At 45.7% G+C, this 16,139-nt stretch overlaps 2 protein-coding genes across 4 annotated transcripts in view; one reads left to right on the forward strand and one right to left on the reverse strand.

The window, feature by feature from the left end:
- The window catches only part of Entpd5 (ectonucleoside triphosphate diphosphohydrolase 5 (inactive)), a 40,151-nt gene extending 35,508 nt beyond the window's left edge, over positions 1-4,643 (forward strand). Inside the window, exon 15 of one of the 2 annotated variants that reach the window (XM_040742299.1) lies at positions 88-4,643. In XM_040742299.1, the coding sequence (XP_040598233.1) occupies positions 88-174 (87 nt within the window). In that variant the 3' untranslated portion in view covers positions 175-4,643. 2 annotated transcript variants of the gene reach the window in all.
- A 155-nt stretch (positions 4,644-4,798) lies between these two features.
- Positions 4,799-16,108, reverse strand: Coq6 (coenzyme Q6, monooxygenase). Of its 2 annotated transcripts, none has more exons than XM_005086391.4 (12): positions 15,795-16,108; positions 12,798-12,932; positions 11,402-11,460; positions 10,880-11,003; positions 8,449-8,579; positions 7,745-7,852; positions 7,604-7,666; positions 7,219-7,326; positions 6,331-6,533; positions 6,141-6,256; positions 5,856-6,022; positions 4,799-4,929 (listed from the first exon to the last, which is right to left on the reverse strand). In XM_005086391.4, exons 1-12 carry the CDS (start codon positions 15,964-15,966, stop codon positions 4,900-4,902), a joined length of 1,416 nt encoding a protein of 471 aa, XP_005086448.1. In that variant the 5' UTR covers positions 15,967-16,108; the 3' UTR covers positions 4,799-4,899. The 2 variants fall into 2 exon arrangements, with proteins under 2 accessions (XP_005086448.1, XP_040598698.1); XM_040742764.1 differs by lacking the exon at positions 4,799-4,929 and adding an exon at positions 4,936-5,225.
- Positions 16,109-16,139: the final 31 nt, after the last annotated feature.

A 16,139-nucleotide genomic window follows, 5' to 3' on the forward strand; every position in this document is an offset into this window, starting at 1 on the left:
CCTGAGTACTCTTTACAGGTAAAGGCCATGCTTGCTTATGTTGAAAATGGGATGAAAATGTGAAGACTTTTTCTTCTTCTTCAACAGCTCACAAAGAAAGTGAACAACATAGAGACGGGCTGGGCCCTGGGGGCCACCTTTCACCTGCTGCAGTCTCTGGGCATCTCCAGCTGAGGCTCAGCGTGCCCTTGGAAACCTGCACTTCTGAACTTCTTTTTACAGGAAGGAGAGGACTCGGGCATTTTCTGAACTACGCTGGCGAAAGCCTGGCCTGAAACCCATTGACTGGCTTTATTAGGAGGGAGGGGGTTTATAATGAGTGTTGCCCCTTGAGCCTAGTGATTTGGTCTTAATCAGTTTTGCACATCTAATGTGAACAGCTCCCTAACCACTTGGCAGGTGCACAGCTGGTGCCAGAGTACAAATCTTTTGAGATTCTTTGTATGTCACAGAGTCTGTGAAGAAAAAAGAGTAGGTTTGGAACTCCATGTTAGATTGCGAGTTCAGAGATGGGTCATTGGGAACCAAAGAAAAATCTCATTTCAACCCTTGGAGTGCCTCATTCCTTTGGATGTTTTAGTTTTTTGCTTATCAGCTAAATTAAGCTGACTTATTGAAGTCCCATAACCTATCAATACTGGTATTATTTTATTTTATTTTTTCTCCTACCCTTATTACATTCCTACCCTAAGACCCAAGGTGGGAAATACCTAGTTTTGTTTTCCATCTGTAATCAAAGGGGAAAAAGATACTATATTAGAATTTATGTGATGACTATGACACAGTAGATCAACCAACCAGTTTAGAGTTTAAAGTTGTCCTGGGTATTTAATTTTCAGATAGGGGTTATGTTATGTTGCCCAGGGTGGGCTGGTACTTACTGTGTAACCCAGGTTACCTTGAATTATCAATTCTCCTGCCTCAGCCTCCTGAGTCTTGGGGTTACCGGTGTGAGTCATCATGCTCATCTCATGTTAAATCTTAGCAAGATGGAGAAAGTACCTCTTTCACTGTGCCTAGATTAGAGCTGTAAGAAAGAGGGCCACCCAGCGGCAAGGGACAGCTGTTGCAGAGCGTGGCTGTTGCTTCCTTACTACCTTGACTTCTCAGTCCACTCTGGGCTAGTGCACACACAGGCTTAGAGATGTGTGCATGCCCAGTGCACTGCTGCCCAGGCCAGTGGGTTTGAACTAGTATCTTTGTATTTCTGTGAAATACATCTGCACTGTAGTTTTGGTCTGTGGTTAGAAGTTAGTGTGTGTGCTGTTTGAGTCTAGAGATTACCAACACTGTCACTTTGTCTTTTGAGGGTCAGGTATGGAAAGTGCTGGGGATTGAACTCAGGACTTCTTGCATGTTAGGCACAATGTGCTACCACTTTGCTCTTAATAGTAGTGCTTTCCTGCCTGGGCCCTTGCCGATTTTTGCTACTATTTTCTGAATTTATTGTCTAGATCAGGATTTCATATCCCCTTTCCAGTGAGACCCAACATTTGATTTCATTGGCTATTTTGGCCCATGTCAGAACAAGGACTAATACTTCTAGAGAACCATGTTTTTTCTCTCAGGCCACGCTTTGTGTTGAGATTGAACACAGGTTGAAATGCATACTAGGCACAGGTGCTCTACTACATTATAAAGTCATTATCTTAAATTTTTTTGCCAGGCAGTGGTGGCGCACACTTCTAATTCTCGCACTTGGGAGGCAGAGGCAAGTAGATCTCTGAGTCTGAGGCCAGCCTGGTCTACAGAGTGAGTTCTAGGACAGTCAGGGCTGCCCAGAGATACCCTGTCTTGAAAAAACAAAAACAAACAGTCACCATGCCGTTTCTTGTGTGACTGTCACTGGCTTGCCTCCTGCTCAGCCCTGGGTTTGAAACGTCTCTGCTGCCCAGCTCCTCTCTCACAGCACTTTACCCTTCCTCTTCTCTTTGCAGGGAAGTCACCCCCTCCCTTCCACTCCTCCCCAAGGATGTGAATAGGCCTGGCCCCTGGCAGGCCCTGGGAAGCTTCTTTTGGAAGCCATTGCATTCAGTCAGTGCGTATTATTGACTGCTGCGTAAAAAAAGTAGGCAAATGTGTACCCCCCCAATTTTAGGAGTTTTGTTATATTTTGATTAAATGTGGAATTTCTTCAGATTTTCACACTGTAATTATGTCTTGAGACCAGTTTCACTGTTGCTTAAGTTAGCCTTGAGTTTCTTGGACACATGTGATCTTTCACCTTAGACTCCCGAGTAGCAGAGACTATATGCTGAACCTGGCACAAACTTCTATTACTAAGTTCACCTTCACTTATTGTCTCCTTCAAAACAATGCTCCCAGGCACACCTTGAATCCCAGCATCTGGGAGACAGAGGCAGGGGGATCTCTTGAGTTCAAGGTCAGCCTGGTCTACAGAATGAGTTCCAGGACAGCCAGGGCTGTTACATAGAGACACCCTGTCTCAAAAAAACAAAATAAACAAGAAACCCACAATGCTCACACATAATGAAACAGCCCAAAGATAAAATCCAATTTCCTATGTAATGCCTACTCTGTGTATCTAGCAGGGTTCTCCATCCAACTTGCTACGTGTTTGCAGGCAGCTCCTTTCCACTTAGAAGGTCACTGGTTTTTATAGCTTCATTAGCTGAGGGCTACCTCCTTTCCTTCCGTCGTCTCCTGTCTCCTACTCCAAAACCTTTTAGAATATTTGAAGAAACTAAGCTTTTAGGCTTAAAAAAATGAGGCATACTTTGTAGACTGTTTACCAGGTCTACTAAAAAATTTATTAGACTTGTCATAGTCCACTAAATGCTGTGTCAGTTGAGAGAAACCAAGCTGCTTCCCCCAAGAGTAAGCGCTACAACAGGCCTTATAAGCACAAGCCTGTAATTTTAACTAACTTGGAGTTGAGGCAGGAGGATTACAAGTCAGACTTGCTACATAGCCATTGGGAAACTCAGTAAGACACTCAAAATTTTGAAAGGGAGAGGGGTTTCAAGATTTCAGTGGGGCTGAAGAGATGGCCCAGAGGTTAAGCGCATTGGTTGCTCTTTCAGAGGCCCTGAGTTCAATTCCCAGCAACCACATGATGGCTCACAACCATCTATAATGAAATCTGTATACATAGATTAAAAAAAAAAAAGACTGCAGTGGCAAAGCATGTTAGGTCCTAGATTCAGTCCCCAGCACTAAATAACAAAGCAGACAGCTCCAGCTGACACGGGAGTTCCTGGTCTTTCTACCACAGACGGCATCTGAAGCTTCAGACACAGGCACCGCAGCTGTGAAGTGAATAGTGTCCCAGACTCCTTCTGTTACCTTGGATACTGCCAGCTGCCTCTTAAATAGATGTTGGTGGACTGTCACCTCAGAAATTTTCTGCATATATCCTGCTAATCTTGACCAGTGTCTGGAGATTTACCAGTTTGTTCTTTTTAATACAATTTGGAGTCTTAACTTTTCTTAGGGGAGAAAAAAAAGATATGGGCCTTTTTTTGTTATTGTTTGAAACAGTTTCTCTGTGTAGCCCTGGCTGTTCTAGAACTCACTCTGTTGACCAGGCTGGCCTGGAACTCAGAGATTCACCTGCCTTGCCTCCCTAAATACTGGGATTAAAGGCGTGTGCTGCCACCACCTGGCAACATGGTCCTTTTTTTTTCTAAGGGGGTCCTATGTGTTTTGATGTTGCTGGCAAGTCTCATCTCTGTGAAAATGTAAATATATTTTAAATACCTGGGATGTAGTCTTGTCTATGGTAGATGCCGACCTTGTCATCCTCACTATTAGGGATGCAGTCTGGTACGTGGTGGATGTTGTATGTGTTATCACTATTATATGAAGGACATTATAGATGTCCTTTTGAAAGTGTGCCTTAAAGTTCTCATCTCTTTAACTCCCCCCCCCCCACACACACATATATTGGAGTCAGTATTCTTATCAGGGCCAACTTTCTGCAAAAGGTGACCTTGTCCTGATAGTCTCTGGCCATTAGTTTTTCCCAGCAGCTGCAATCTTTTATTCTAGGGACATTTTCTGGGTTTACTGACATCACATTACTGACATCTGTACTAAGTTTTCCATATTGTTTAAAAAGCTGTCTTGTTGCAACAGCTGTCTTAACCCTTCAAAAACTATTCCAAAACAGTTTAGCTTGATTGAAAAGGAGATTTTATTTCATCTTTTCAAAACCCTTCTGGGCAAGACTTTCTTATGTAACACAGGTAAAGTTCTCTTCTGGAGGCCTCTCTGGTGCTGTGCAGTAAGTGTTTTCAAAAGTCCAAGTAACAAAGCACTCCCTGTTAGCCGCCTGCCCTGCACATGGACGGGTTGTTCCTGAGGCCTCGGCAGCAGCATGTGCAGTGTGGTTGTTTATTGTTTTAGTAGCAGGATGAACAGAGGATGACGTCACAGAGGAGGCGTAAGCAGAGCTGAGCTGCGGTACTGTGATAAGGTCTATAGTGTGAGTAAGACCTGGCCGTTACTTGTCTTCGCTTCCGCCTTAAAGCCCCGTGTACTTTGTCAAGGCCATTTGTGTGTAACTGGCATGCCGGTGTTAATTTTAAAACAACACTCTAACAAAATGTGCCAAGTATTTCTAACTCTGTCAAGATAATTGTATAAATTTGTGACAGCATTAAAGTACTCTGTTTAGAAAAGATTGTTACCGCGTGAAATGAGGGCTAGGGCATCTCAGTGATTTGTTTAGTAATACAAAGCTCCTTTCAATCAAATAATTCCCCCAGGGTTTTCCTTAGCTGTCACTCACTGTTTTGGCTCCACAGGCCCACTAAGCAGAAGAGGGAAACAGACACAAGTTCTAGTGTAAATTTATTAAATAGTCTTGGGAGCACATGTGATGGACACGGGGATAGATGTTCTTTGTCATCAACATGATCTCCAGAAGAGGAGCACTCACTTGCTGGCAAAGGCCATTATCTGTTCCTGGAGAAAAAGGAAAGGGTGAGTGGTACTTGGTCATGGCAGGGAGAGGACAGGTGTCTTCATAATGAAACGTCCATGGTGACTAAGGGAGAAACATGGCACAGGTCACACTCCTCCCAGGACTCCGATTTCTTTCAGCTGTAAGAACCTCAGCAGGTAAAGGCACTTGCCACACAAGCCCGACAATCGGGTTGGATGATTGTAATCCCCCGTGGAAGGAGAGATGAACTCCTGGAAGTTTTCTTCAGTCTCCGCATGTTTGCTGTCGTATGTACTCCCATGAACACCAGTGCCTGCTGTGAGCCATCCAACATGGGTGCTGGGGACTGAGCTCTGCAAGAGCAGCAGCACTCTCTGCTAAACCGCCTCTCCTGCCCTGTATTTTTAATGTATTCATATCTGTGTGGGTGTTTGCCTACTCGTACATCTAGATACCGCATGCTTACCTAATCCAGTCAAGCCAGAAGGCATTGGTCCCCTAGGACTGGAGTTACAGATGGCTTTGAGCCACTGGGTAGGTGCTGGAAGAACAGCCAGTGCTTTTGACCACTGAGCCATCTCTCCAGCCCTCAGCCCTGTGTTCTTAAGCCCTTCCTATGTATTTCAAGTTACTCCCGAGATGTGGGCACCAACAAACCCAGCAGATACTCTTATTCATAACCAGCTGGGAAGGTAGACCGAGGATAGCGGCTGGGCATGACAGCACACACCTTTAATCCCAGCACACCGCAGGCAGAAGCAGATGGGTCACTCTGAGTTCAAACAGTCTGGTCTACCTCGTCAGTTCCAGGCTAGGCAGGCCTACATACTAAGACCCTACCTCAAAAGTAACGACAATAAAAATAATGCTATAAGCAAGAACTTTAAAATTTCTGCAGTCTTTCCACAGTAAGGAGAATCTTGGAGAGCTGTAAGTGACCACTTACTTTGAGAGGAGGCACTGCGTTCGTGGCCTGCAAGCCCCATGTCCTGAGCAGCACCAGTGGCGTGGCCCTGCTTGAATAGAGCCTTTTCAATAGGTCAGTAGCAGCCAGAAGAGCAGTGTTATGACGCTGTCTGTCTGTTTCATAGCCTGTAAGGTGGCTCATGGAACCTGGAGTTAAAAACCAGGAGGAAAACTCAAACCCCTACTCCAGTAATAAAAGACCTCCTCCCCCCGGCGGACACTACCACATTTGTTACCAAGCACAGTTTGGCAGTCCTGACCTTACCTAAGTCCTTCCCATTGAAGGCCGCTGAACTGAGGTGACGAACCAAGCTGGAAACATCCCCAAAGCCCATGTTGACTCCTTGTCCTGCAAGCGGATGCACTCTGTGGGCTGCATCACTAAGAATAAAGCAGCATTCAGGTGTGGCCTCCAGCAACACAGAAAGGAGTGGCCTGCTCCATTATGGTCTTACCCAATGAGTGCCACCCGAGGCCGGACGTATTCCGAGGCATGTCCCAGCCCCAGAGGAAAGAGGGCTCTGCTTTTAGCATCCACCTTGGCTATACTTGGGGGCAGCTGACGAGCTGAGAACTTAGTTGGCTTCAGAAGGGAGACAACATAGTGCATCATGGTGCTGGCCGAGTCCACGAAGTCTGTGTGGTTAGCGTCACTCCACTGCATGCCATCAGCCCCCACATGGTGAGATTTATTAGTAAACAATTAGAAACTCAACCCTTTATAACCAAAGCTAAGGGTGATGCTACCTAACATCCTAGCACGCCTAAACTGATCTTGTTCATGAGTGACAAAGCCCTTAAAACACTTGCAAAACTCCATTTTCCAGCATTCTCACAATATTTCTAGGTTGGCCCTGACAAGAGTGAACTTTACCTTCCACTAGTCCCCAGCAGTAGCTACCAAGTAGTAGAGTGAAGCCCACCCTATGCTGTCTATCCTTCTGCCTCTGCGCTTAGGTAAAGCACAGAGCGCCCTGCACACCTACTGAACACCTCTGCACCCTCCTCCCTGTCCCACATCATCCTATGCACACAGCCGTCTGGACTGTACTTGTCATCGCCTCTCACTTGACTGTGTACTTCCTGGAGGCAGGGGCTGTCTGCGCAGTCTGTCTCCAGAACCTACTACATAGAAGGCACTACTCAAAGGGGCTACGCCATAGGAATGTCTACATGACCCACTTACTTGGCTGGCCTTTCTATCAGCACAGCAGCCCAGGTTCCATTGTTCTGCATTCCCTGTATGCCCTCCCAGAATCTAAACCAAGGACTGTACTCGCTAAGAGGAGCTGCATGATTACTCCGTTTTCCTCAACCGCAGGAGTAGGGCAGGTGATACTCACAAAGGCAGAGTTGATGGCATCCACAAACTCTTCCTCATCCATGCTGACCAGCTCTGCTGCATGGTCATGGGATGTGGACCAAACCAAGGAACTCAAGGTATCTGAGAGCTGTACAAAAGAAGAGCATCAGTCTGGTGTGGTGGCGCATGCCTGTAATCACAGCACATAGCAGGATGAGTGTCAGGCCAGCCTGGGGGACAGTTCTAAAATAAAAACAACAGCAGCAACAAAAACATGCCTCTTCTGAACTTGGACATTTCCAAGCATAAAGGAAACTGAGAAACAGAAACAATGCCTGCCTAGAGCACAGTCCCTTTATACCAAGCTGAAGGAAAGTGAAGTCAGAGACCAAGGCTTTGAGCTAACTGACCAGAGGATCTCTTACCGGAAGCAAAGCAATAGGCCCAGAGGGAAGAAATCTCTGCCAGGCTACATTGTTTTCTGTGGCCTAAAATAAAAGGAAAGTTCTTGTAAGGGGTACTGAGTGCTCAGGACAAGGTCCCCAGATGGCAGCTCCAGAGCTTACCTCTGATAAATGCAGAGTGGCCACCACAGCAGACTGGTCATAGGGCCAGCTGACATTCTGGATCCCAGTAGCTCGCCTTACTCCTGAGTTGTGCCCATCAGCACCAATCTGCATGGATACAAGGGCCTACTAAGTCTCACAACCACTTCAAAATCAAAATGTTCCAGTTTCTTTGCCCCCTTTTCTAGTCCCAACTGGAGTGGAAACCATTAGGCCTGTTCCACTAACAGCCCTATAGGGATAGCCTTACAAAATGGGACCTCAGGCTGAGCTAATAGGACCAAAGTGGCTATCTGAACCAAGAGGTGCCAGAAACAGCCATGTTCAACCAGTCTCTCCATGCATGAACACGGAAAGGTGGGCACAGAGTGGGCACTGGAGTTTAACAGAAACAAGAAAATGAGAGCCACAAGGAGATGAATGGCACTGGGACTTCTGGAACAGAAAAAAGAACACAGCCTGAGTTCCCAACAGTCCTGTTCCATCCTGTCCTGGGAGGCCTGGCTCCCTAGCCTCAGCTGGACCATGAGCTTGCTTCCCATACAGAAGGGGTGAGACATCTTAGCTCGGGCTGCCTTGAATAGGGGCTGGTTGATCTATAAACAATACCCTAAAGTCAACCCATGGTTTTCATCTGAAAATATACTCTAGAATTTAAAGTATGGACATGCAAGACCCCTGACAAAGGAAGAATCTTCAACTACCAACAGTTTGGTCTGGAGGGTGCTGCCATCACCTAGGGTAATATGGACCCAAGGGCTGGAGTCTGCCATGGAAAATGGACCAGGCCAGGCATAGCCAACAGCTTTGCTCCTGTAGAGAACCTTCACACGGTCTGGAGAAGTCAAAAGAGAAAGAGGCAAAACATCAGAAAGGTGGGTAAAGGACTCAGCACAAACTGTAAGTAGTCTAAGCCAAAGACCCTGGACAGCCCTGTCCTGTCCCTCTGTAAGTAGTCTAAAAACAAGGACCCTGGACAGCCCTGTCCTGTAAGTAGTCTAAAAACAAGGACCCTGGACAGCCCTGTCCTGTCACTGGCAAGTAAGAAAAGCAAGGTCTAAAATTAACTCAAATGATTAACATTCTGGCCCAGGACCTGCTGGTAAAGAGCAATGTCAGAAAGTTAAAAAGAGAAAGCACCAGCCGGGCATAGAGGAGCATGCCTTTAATCCTAGCAAATGCAGGTGGATCTCTATGAGTTTGAGGCTAGCCTGGTCTACATAGGGAGTTCTAGGCCAATCAGAGATACACAGTGAAATCCTGAGTCAAACCCCCCCCCCACACACACACACAGAGTGTGATTGTGATTCTGGTGATGGAACACAAGGCCTTACATACTAGGCAACTGATTTACCACTGAATCATACCAACAGTCCTAATTTTTTTTTTTTTGAGACAAGGTTTCTCTGTGTAGTACTGGAACTCAATCTATAGACCAGGCTGGCCTCAAACTCACATACATATACCTCCCTCTGATTCTCAAGTGTGGGATTAAAAGTGTGCACAATCACCACTGCCCAGCCCAAAATTATTTTAAAAGCTAGATGGTGGCCCATTACATGAATGAATGAACAATATCCCATATAAAACACCTGGTAAACTGGCTACAGTAGCACATGCCTCTAATTCTAGCATTTGGGAAGTGGTGGCAGGAAGACCAAGAGTTAACGGCGAGCCTGAGCATAGTGAGTTCAAAGTCAGCCTGGGCTACATGAGATCCTGTCTTAAAAGACTGAAAGAAAAAAAAAAGAAGAGCAAAACTCATGTAAATTGCTTCCAGTTTTTCTCTCACTTGAATCCCAAGATACTATACATAGAGCAATTCATCTCTCTCCAGGTTTTATAGCAAGAATATGCAAAGAACTCTTCTAGCGAAAAATCAGAAACATAAACGACCCATTTTTAGATGTGCAAAAAGTTTTCAATAGACATTTCTCCAAAGCAAATTACAAATAAGCACATGAGAAGATACAACTTTATCACTCTTTAGGTAGGTAAGATTCAAGAGCACAGCAGGCCATACTAGGACAGCTGTCATTTAGAAGAAGGCAAGCTCTGAGAAGGCTGCGGAGAAACTGAGCTGCTTAACCTAGGGGGAGGGGAAATGACGAACATCTGGGCAATTCCTGAGATTGTTAAATACAAATGTATTATACAACGATGTAACTCTGCCTCAACGTGCCCACCAGGACACATGAGAACACATGCTGCTGGGCCTGCTGGTGCGAGCTGTCTGTGTGCAAGACAAGCAGTTATAACTTAGAAACTGCCTGGAATACAGAGTGAGTTTAAGTCCAGCATGAGAAACTTAGCGAGACCCTGTCCAAAACAAAAAGTAACAGGGAGCTGAGAAAGTAGCTGAGGGGTAGAGAGATTGCTTAGCTTCCAAGACCTGCATTCAGTCCTGAGCACTGGAGAGAACCCAACCATCCATCACACAAGACAGTCACGACACTATTTACCAACTGCCAAGTGGAAACAACCCAAATCCTATTAGCTGGTGAATAAACAGATCCAATCTGATATATCTATGCAATGGAACACTATTCAACAATAAAAAGAAGTGTCTTAGCAGCTCATGCTGCAATGTGACTGTTTCTCATAAACATTCTGAGAGCGATCTAACCAATCCACTAATCCACTGTGAGTCACCCCTCTGAGCGGCTGAGGACAGACAGCTCTAGAGAGATGAAAGCACAGGTTCAGGCAAGAATGAGGAATGGCAACAAGTAGGTGTGAGGTTTCCTTCCGAGTGATGGCAACATTCCAAGGATGCTGTGGCGATAGTTGCACAACTCTATAAAAACAACAAAAGTCATTGAGTCACACACATAAAATGGGAGAATTTTATGGTATATAAGTTTTTCGGGTTTTGTTTTAAATAAAGCTGGTAAAAAGAAAGAGAAAGCCTAAAAGGATTTTATCGTTTTTTTCTTTTCTTTCTTTCTTTTTTTTTTTTTTTGGAGACAAGACCTCACTATGTATCCCTGGTTGGCCTGGAACTCACTATGCAGTCCTCCTGGCTGCCACCACGTTTTGCCAGTAGAGGCTATTCGGTATCTATGAATAAAAGGGTGTTTTCTTCTGGCAAGCACAGAGGCAATCACTCCCAGAGGCATGGGGATGGCAGCTCACCTGCCACAGCCTCCAGCTGCTTGGTGAGAGCATGCATGATGACATCATTTTCCACTATGTAGCCCATGTCATCTAAGTTGTCCTTATCGAACATGATCAAGGCCTCTGAGCAGGAATCCCACACCTGCAAACACAAAAGGAAAGTGCATTAACACTAAAGAAAATGAAACAGAATTCCAAGCCAAGGTTGAACGTGGCTTTCCAGAGGGGGACAGAGGCAGCATTTCACAGTCTGGCAGCCTCTTTGGCAGGATGGAACAGTGGGCACACCTGTGAGCCCAATGCTTGGGACATGGACACAGGGCACTGATCAGGCAAGCCTCAACCACACAAGTTCAAGACAAGCCTAGGCTGCCTGAGCCCTTACTTAAAAAGGACCAAATTAATTAATTAAAAAGTAAGCAGATTCTCAAGAATGCCCCCACACACTGAATTTAAAATTTGATTCACAGAAAGTGAACTCTAACAAGGTAACATGAGACAGACCCAGACATCCCCATAAAGTTAAGGGAAAGGAGGCACCTGCATCCGCCGGAAAGCTTTGCACCGCATGTTGCAGACGTGGTCCCATGCACCAAAACCTACAAAAGAAACACAGTGACCTCATGGACTTGCCCTCCAATGGTCTCCAAAATCAGAAGGGAAAAGCTGCATGCTGCCGGGGATTAAGCCCTTCTGCTTTCAGTCCCAGCTTATAGAGCATGAAGAAGAATCAAAAGATCGCAGTAGAGCAGTGAAACCAAAGAAGAAAAATTAAACCAGCACCATCCTTTTGCCTTGCTAGCTTAGTAGTTATAAACTCTCTAAAGACTATTTTTTTCAACTTTTCATGGCACTGAGTAGATTTGTGCTTTGAAGAAACATTTACTGAGCATCAAGGGCCGGCTATACTTTTAGATTCAGAGCAGAACAAACAAATTCCCTTGTGCAGATGATATTTTAGCTGGAGAGACAGACAACATAAACATGAAAATAATGTCAGGTAGAATGTCATAAATACAAAACTGTAGGACCAGGCATGGTGGCACACGCCTTTAATTCTAGCTCTTGGGAGTTTGAGGCCAGCCTGGTCTACAGAGTGAGTTCTAGGACCAAGGCAGTTACACAGAGAAAGCCTGTCTCAAGAAACTAAAAAAAAAAAAAAAAAAAATGAGAAAGAAAAATCTGTAGGAACTGAGCAGTCATCCTCAAACAAGACTGGGTGACCTCCCCAGCACCACATAAAATGGTGTGGTGATGCCTCATGTCGTCCCAGCACTTGGAAGGTGGAAGCAGAGGGACCAGTATTCAAGATCAAGTTCAAGGCCAGATCCTGACTTTGAACAAAGAAAAGAAGCCAGGCAGTGGTGGCACACGCCTCTAGTCCCAGCACTTGAGAGGCAGGGGGAGGCAGATCTCTGAGTTTGAGGCCAGCCTGGTCTCAAAAGTGAGTTTCAGCACAGCCAGGGCTACACAGAGAAACCTTGTCTCAAAAAACCAAAACTGAGAAAGGAAAAGAAAGGGCAAGCAAGCTGTAAAGTGACTAAAGAACTCAATTCTAGGTAGACCAGCCTGACAGTGCCATGCAGCACTAACAGAAAGACAATTCATCTACACCCAAAAAAGGCTGGTAAAATGCACTCTCCAGCCCACTTGAGGACTGACTTGGACTACAGGGAATGTAGTTGACCTAATAATGGCCTAACACCATAAATGAGGGAGACATGTCTCGAGATGGCCTCTTCAGATCAAGACTTGACACACTGCCAACTCCAGCAGTCCTCATCTTCAGCTAAGACCATACCAAGCCCACCTGCTCACTCCCACTGTGTGCTTTAATTCACAGGCTCTGGTGACCATCCTATGGGACTGCTCTATGCCCTATGGGGAAGCCGAGAAGAAAGGAGACAGGTCCCAGGAGACAGGCACATCTACTCACTACTGAGAAGGGTTGCAGAACCGGGGGAAATGGAGCTGACTCTGTTGCTGTAAGTTTCTGACAATTTATCCAGGACTTTTCTTGGACCTGCTTCCAGCAACAGGATTTTCTTGTCACGAAAATTAATATCATGCCCTAAAAAGGAAAAAGAATTAACATTTTAAATCATTTTAGGAAAGCCAAGGATTCAATTACACAGTAGGGCAACTACAGCTAATAACAAATGTGTTACACATTTCTTTTTTCTTTTTTTCTATTTCAAGACAGGGTTTCTCTGTGTGTAGACCAGGCTGGCCCCCAACTCACAGAGATCCTCCTGCCTCTGCCTCCCTAGTGTGCCACCACATTACACATTTCTAAAAGCTAGAAGTTTGAAAGTTTTCATCATAGAGAAATAATAAATGTTAAATGTTTAAGCAGATTTAAAATTAGACAACATATGTATGTATCAAAAGATCACAAGACACACCATTAATAAGTATGATTTTATGTTTTAAGTCTTCAACTAGAAACAAATATAAACCAGCTACGGTAGCTGACACCTATAATCCTAGTGCCTGAAGGTTAAGGTAGGAAGGCTGCCAAGACTTTGCAGTCAGCTTAGGCTACAGAATGAGAACATGTCTCAAAAGCAAACAAAACACAAAACTTGAACAAAAAGACAAAAGATTAACTAGTCTCTTAGCCTTGGAAATTAAGTTTCTAGGCTGGGGATGTAGCTCAGTGGTGGTGCGCGTGCCTATCAAATTTGAGGTCCTGATTCAATCTCAGTACTGCAAAAATAACAATTCCAATTTCCTAAGAGGGAAAAAACCACTATCATAAATAATAACATAATTCCTCAATTTCAGCCACCCTCCACACAACTGTACGGCATCTCCAGATAAAGTTCACTACACGCCACACACAAAGACGTGAACAGTGGAAAAAAACTATTAACAAGTAGAATTCTCTAGGAAGAATAGTGAAGAAATAAAATGTAGCTATCTATTTCATAACCTCAGAGTGAAGTCACTAAAACGGACAGCTCATGCCTGGATGCAGGCGGCTCAAGAGCGCACACAGCACTAGCTTCCGGTGAGCCAGGCCTGGGGCTTCATCTCTAAGCTGAGGCTGAGCACTTACACACAGAAGTGAGGAGGGGGACAGAGACACACAACAATGGAGGATCGTAAGGTGACAAATTCGCTGAAGCCTAAAGATAGAATAAACAGTTTATGGTTTAAGAACTGGCAAGAGGGGGCTGGAGAGATGGCTCAGTGTTTAAGAGGACTGACTGCTCTTCAAGAGGACCCAGGTTCAATTCCCAGCACCCACATGGCAGCTCACAACTGTCTGTAACCCCAGCTCCAGGGGATCTGACGCCTTCACACAGACAAAAATAAGGCAAAACAGCAATGTACATAAAATTTAAAAAAGTAAATTTAAAAAGAACTGGAGAGATGGCTCAGAAGTTAAGAGAACTGGCTGCTCTTCCAGAGGACCTGAGTTCAGTTAGCAGCCACAAGGTGGCTCACAACTGTCTGTAATGAGATCTGGTGCCCTCTTCTGGCCTGTAGTGAGAAATGGAACTTGGAAAGGTTACTGGGTGAAGCCCTACAGCAGTCTCCCCAGTATTTGAGAAAGCTAAGAACCAGAAGATAATTTGCTATTGGCAATAAAGCTAAAAAGAAATAATGTGGCTGGGTAATCCCAACACTAGGGAGGCAGAAGCAGGTGGATCTCTGAGTTCCAGGCCAGCCTGGTCTACAGAGGGAGTTCCAGAACAGCTAGAGATACACAGAGAAACCCTGTCTCCAAAAACCAAAGAAACAAAAAGATTATTAACCATTTCTCTTAATCTGTGTCTCTACGTGGTCTCGGCTTGCGGGTGATGCCCCGACCTCTTGCTCCCTCGCACTCCTCCTCTTCATTCCTCTCCCAAGAAGAGGCAGCACCGCCTATACTTCCTGCCTGGCTACATACTGCCTGTTCATTGGCCAAAACGGCCTTACTCATATTCACAGCATACAGAGGGACCACCACCCCCAATCAGGAACATTCATATATTCCTAGTGATAATGTAAAATGGTTCAATCTCTCAGTTTGGCAGCTCTTCAAAACATTAAACAGTTACCACATAACCCCAAAACTCCACTGAACAGACTCAAGATAACCAACACTATGTCTATATCAAAACTTGCACACGGAATGTCCCTGGTAGTACTGCCTGTCATAGGCCAAAGTGAAAACAAATCAAATATTCATCAGTTGATAAATGAGTCAACTAAATGTGGCACATACCCACAGCTGAGTATTGCTTGAGCCCTCAAAGAGAACGCTATTCTAATACATATCGTAACGTGGACTAACCTTGAGAACACTTACGTACATCTTCACCTACATATAACTACCGAGAAAAGGCAAATCTGCAGATAGAAAGTTGAAGAGTCGCTATCTAGGGCTGAGGGAAAACGGAGTAACTATTAACGAGTTTCAAGGTTCTTGTTTTGTTTCGTAGAGTAAGGAAAATGTACTAAAACGTATTGTAGTGACTGTATAGCTCCGCGAATGCACTAAAAACTCCCTGGACTGCATTGCATGCTTTAAGCGGGACGACTTACAACCATGTGAACTCTATCTTAAGCAGCTTTGGGGCCGGGCAGCAGTGGTGCACGCCTTTAATGCCAGCAGTCGGGAGAAAGAAGCAGGCGATGTCTGTGAGTTCCACTCCAAACTGGTCGACTATTCAATACTACAAAGCCTAACAATGCCTCCTCACATGGTGCTCATAAATCCTGGGCAGTTCAAGGGTCAGACTGACTTACAAGGCCCGCCCACTTTTGATCCCAAGGACCGAAGCGTCACGCTCATTCCTGTGAGCCCGAGGGCGCCCCTGGGAGGATGGCGGGCAAACCACCGGGACAGGCACGCTTGGGCTTTAGTACAGCGCCCGACTCCCCCTGTGAGCATCGTCCCTCTGCAGCCCAGAACCTGCCACTGTCGAGATGCACCTACCCAAGGCACAAGCCATGGCAGCGCCCACCAGGCCTCCTCCTGACACCACCACATCGTACACGGTGTCGGCCGAGGAGCCCGCCCATCGCCGGCAGGCAACGAGAGGGCCTCGTCCGGCCGTCCCCCAGCGGACGCTCAGCAAGCCGGTCATCGAGCCAATGCAGGCCGCCATAGTGAGCTGCGCCTGCGCTCTGGACTCCTCACGGACCCCCTCCGAGATAGTGCTTCCGGGGCAGAGGCCTTCAACCCTGTACTGCTTTAGCCTTCTCTTTAGAACCGGAAATAAGGCGGGCGAAGAGAATAAGCCAATCACAAAGCGCCTCTTGACAGACTGGACACCGGAAG

Source organism: Mesocricetus auratus, unplaced genomic scaffold (assembly GCF_017639785.1).
Source record: "Mesocricetus auratus isolate SY011 unplaced genomic scaffold, BCM_Maur_2.0 Super-Scaffold_15014, whole genome shotgun sequence".
Classification (NCBI taxonomy): domain Eukaryota; kingdom Metazoa; phylum Chordata; class Mammalia; order Rodentia; family Cricetidae; genus Mesocricetus; species Mesocricetus auratus.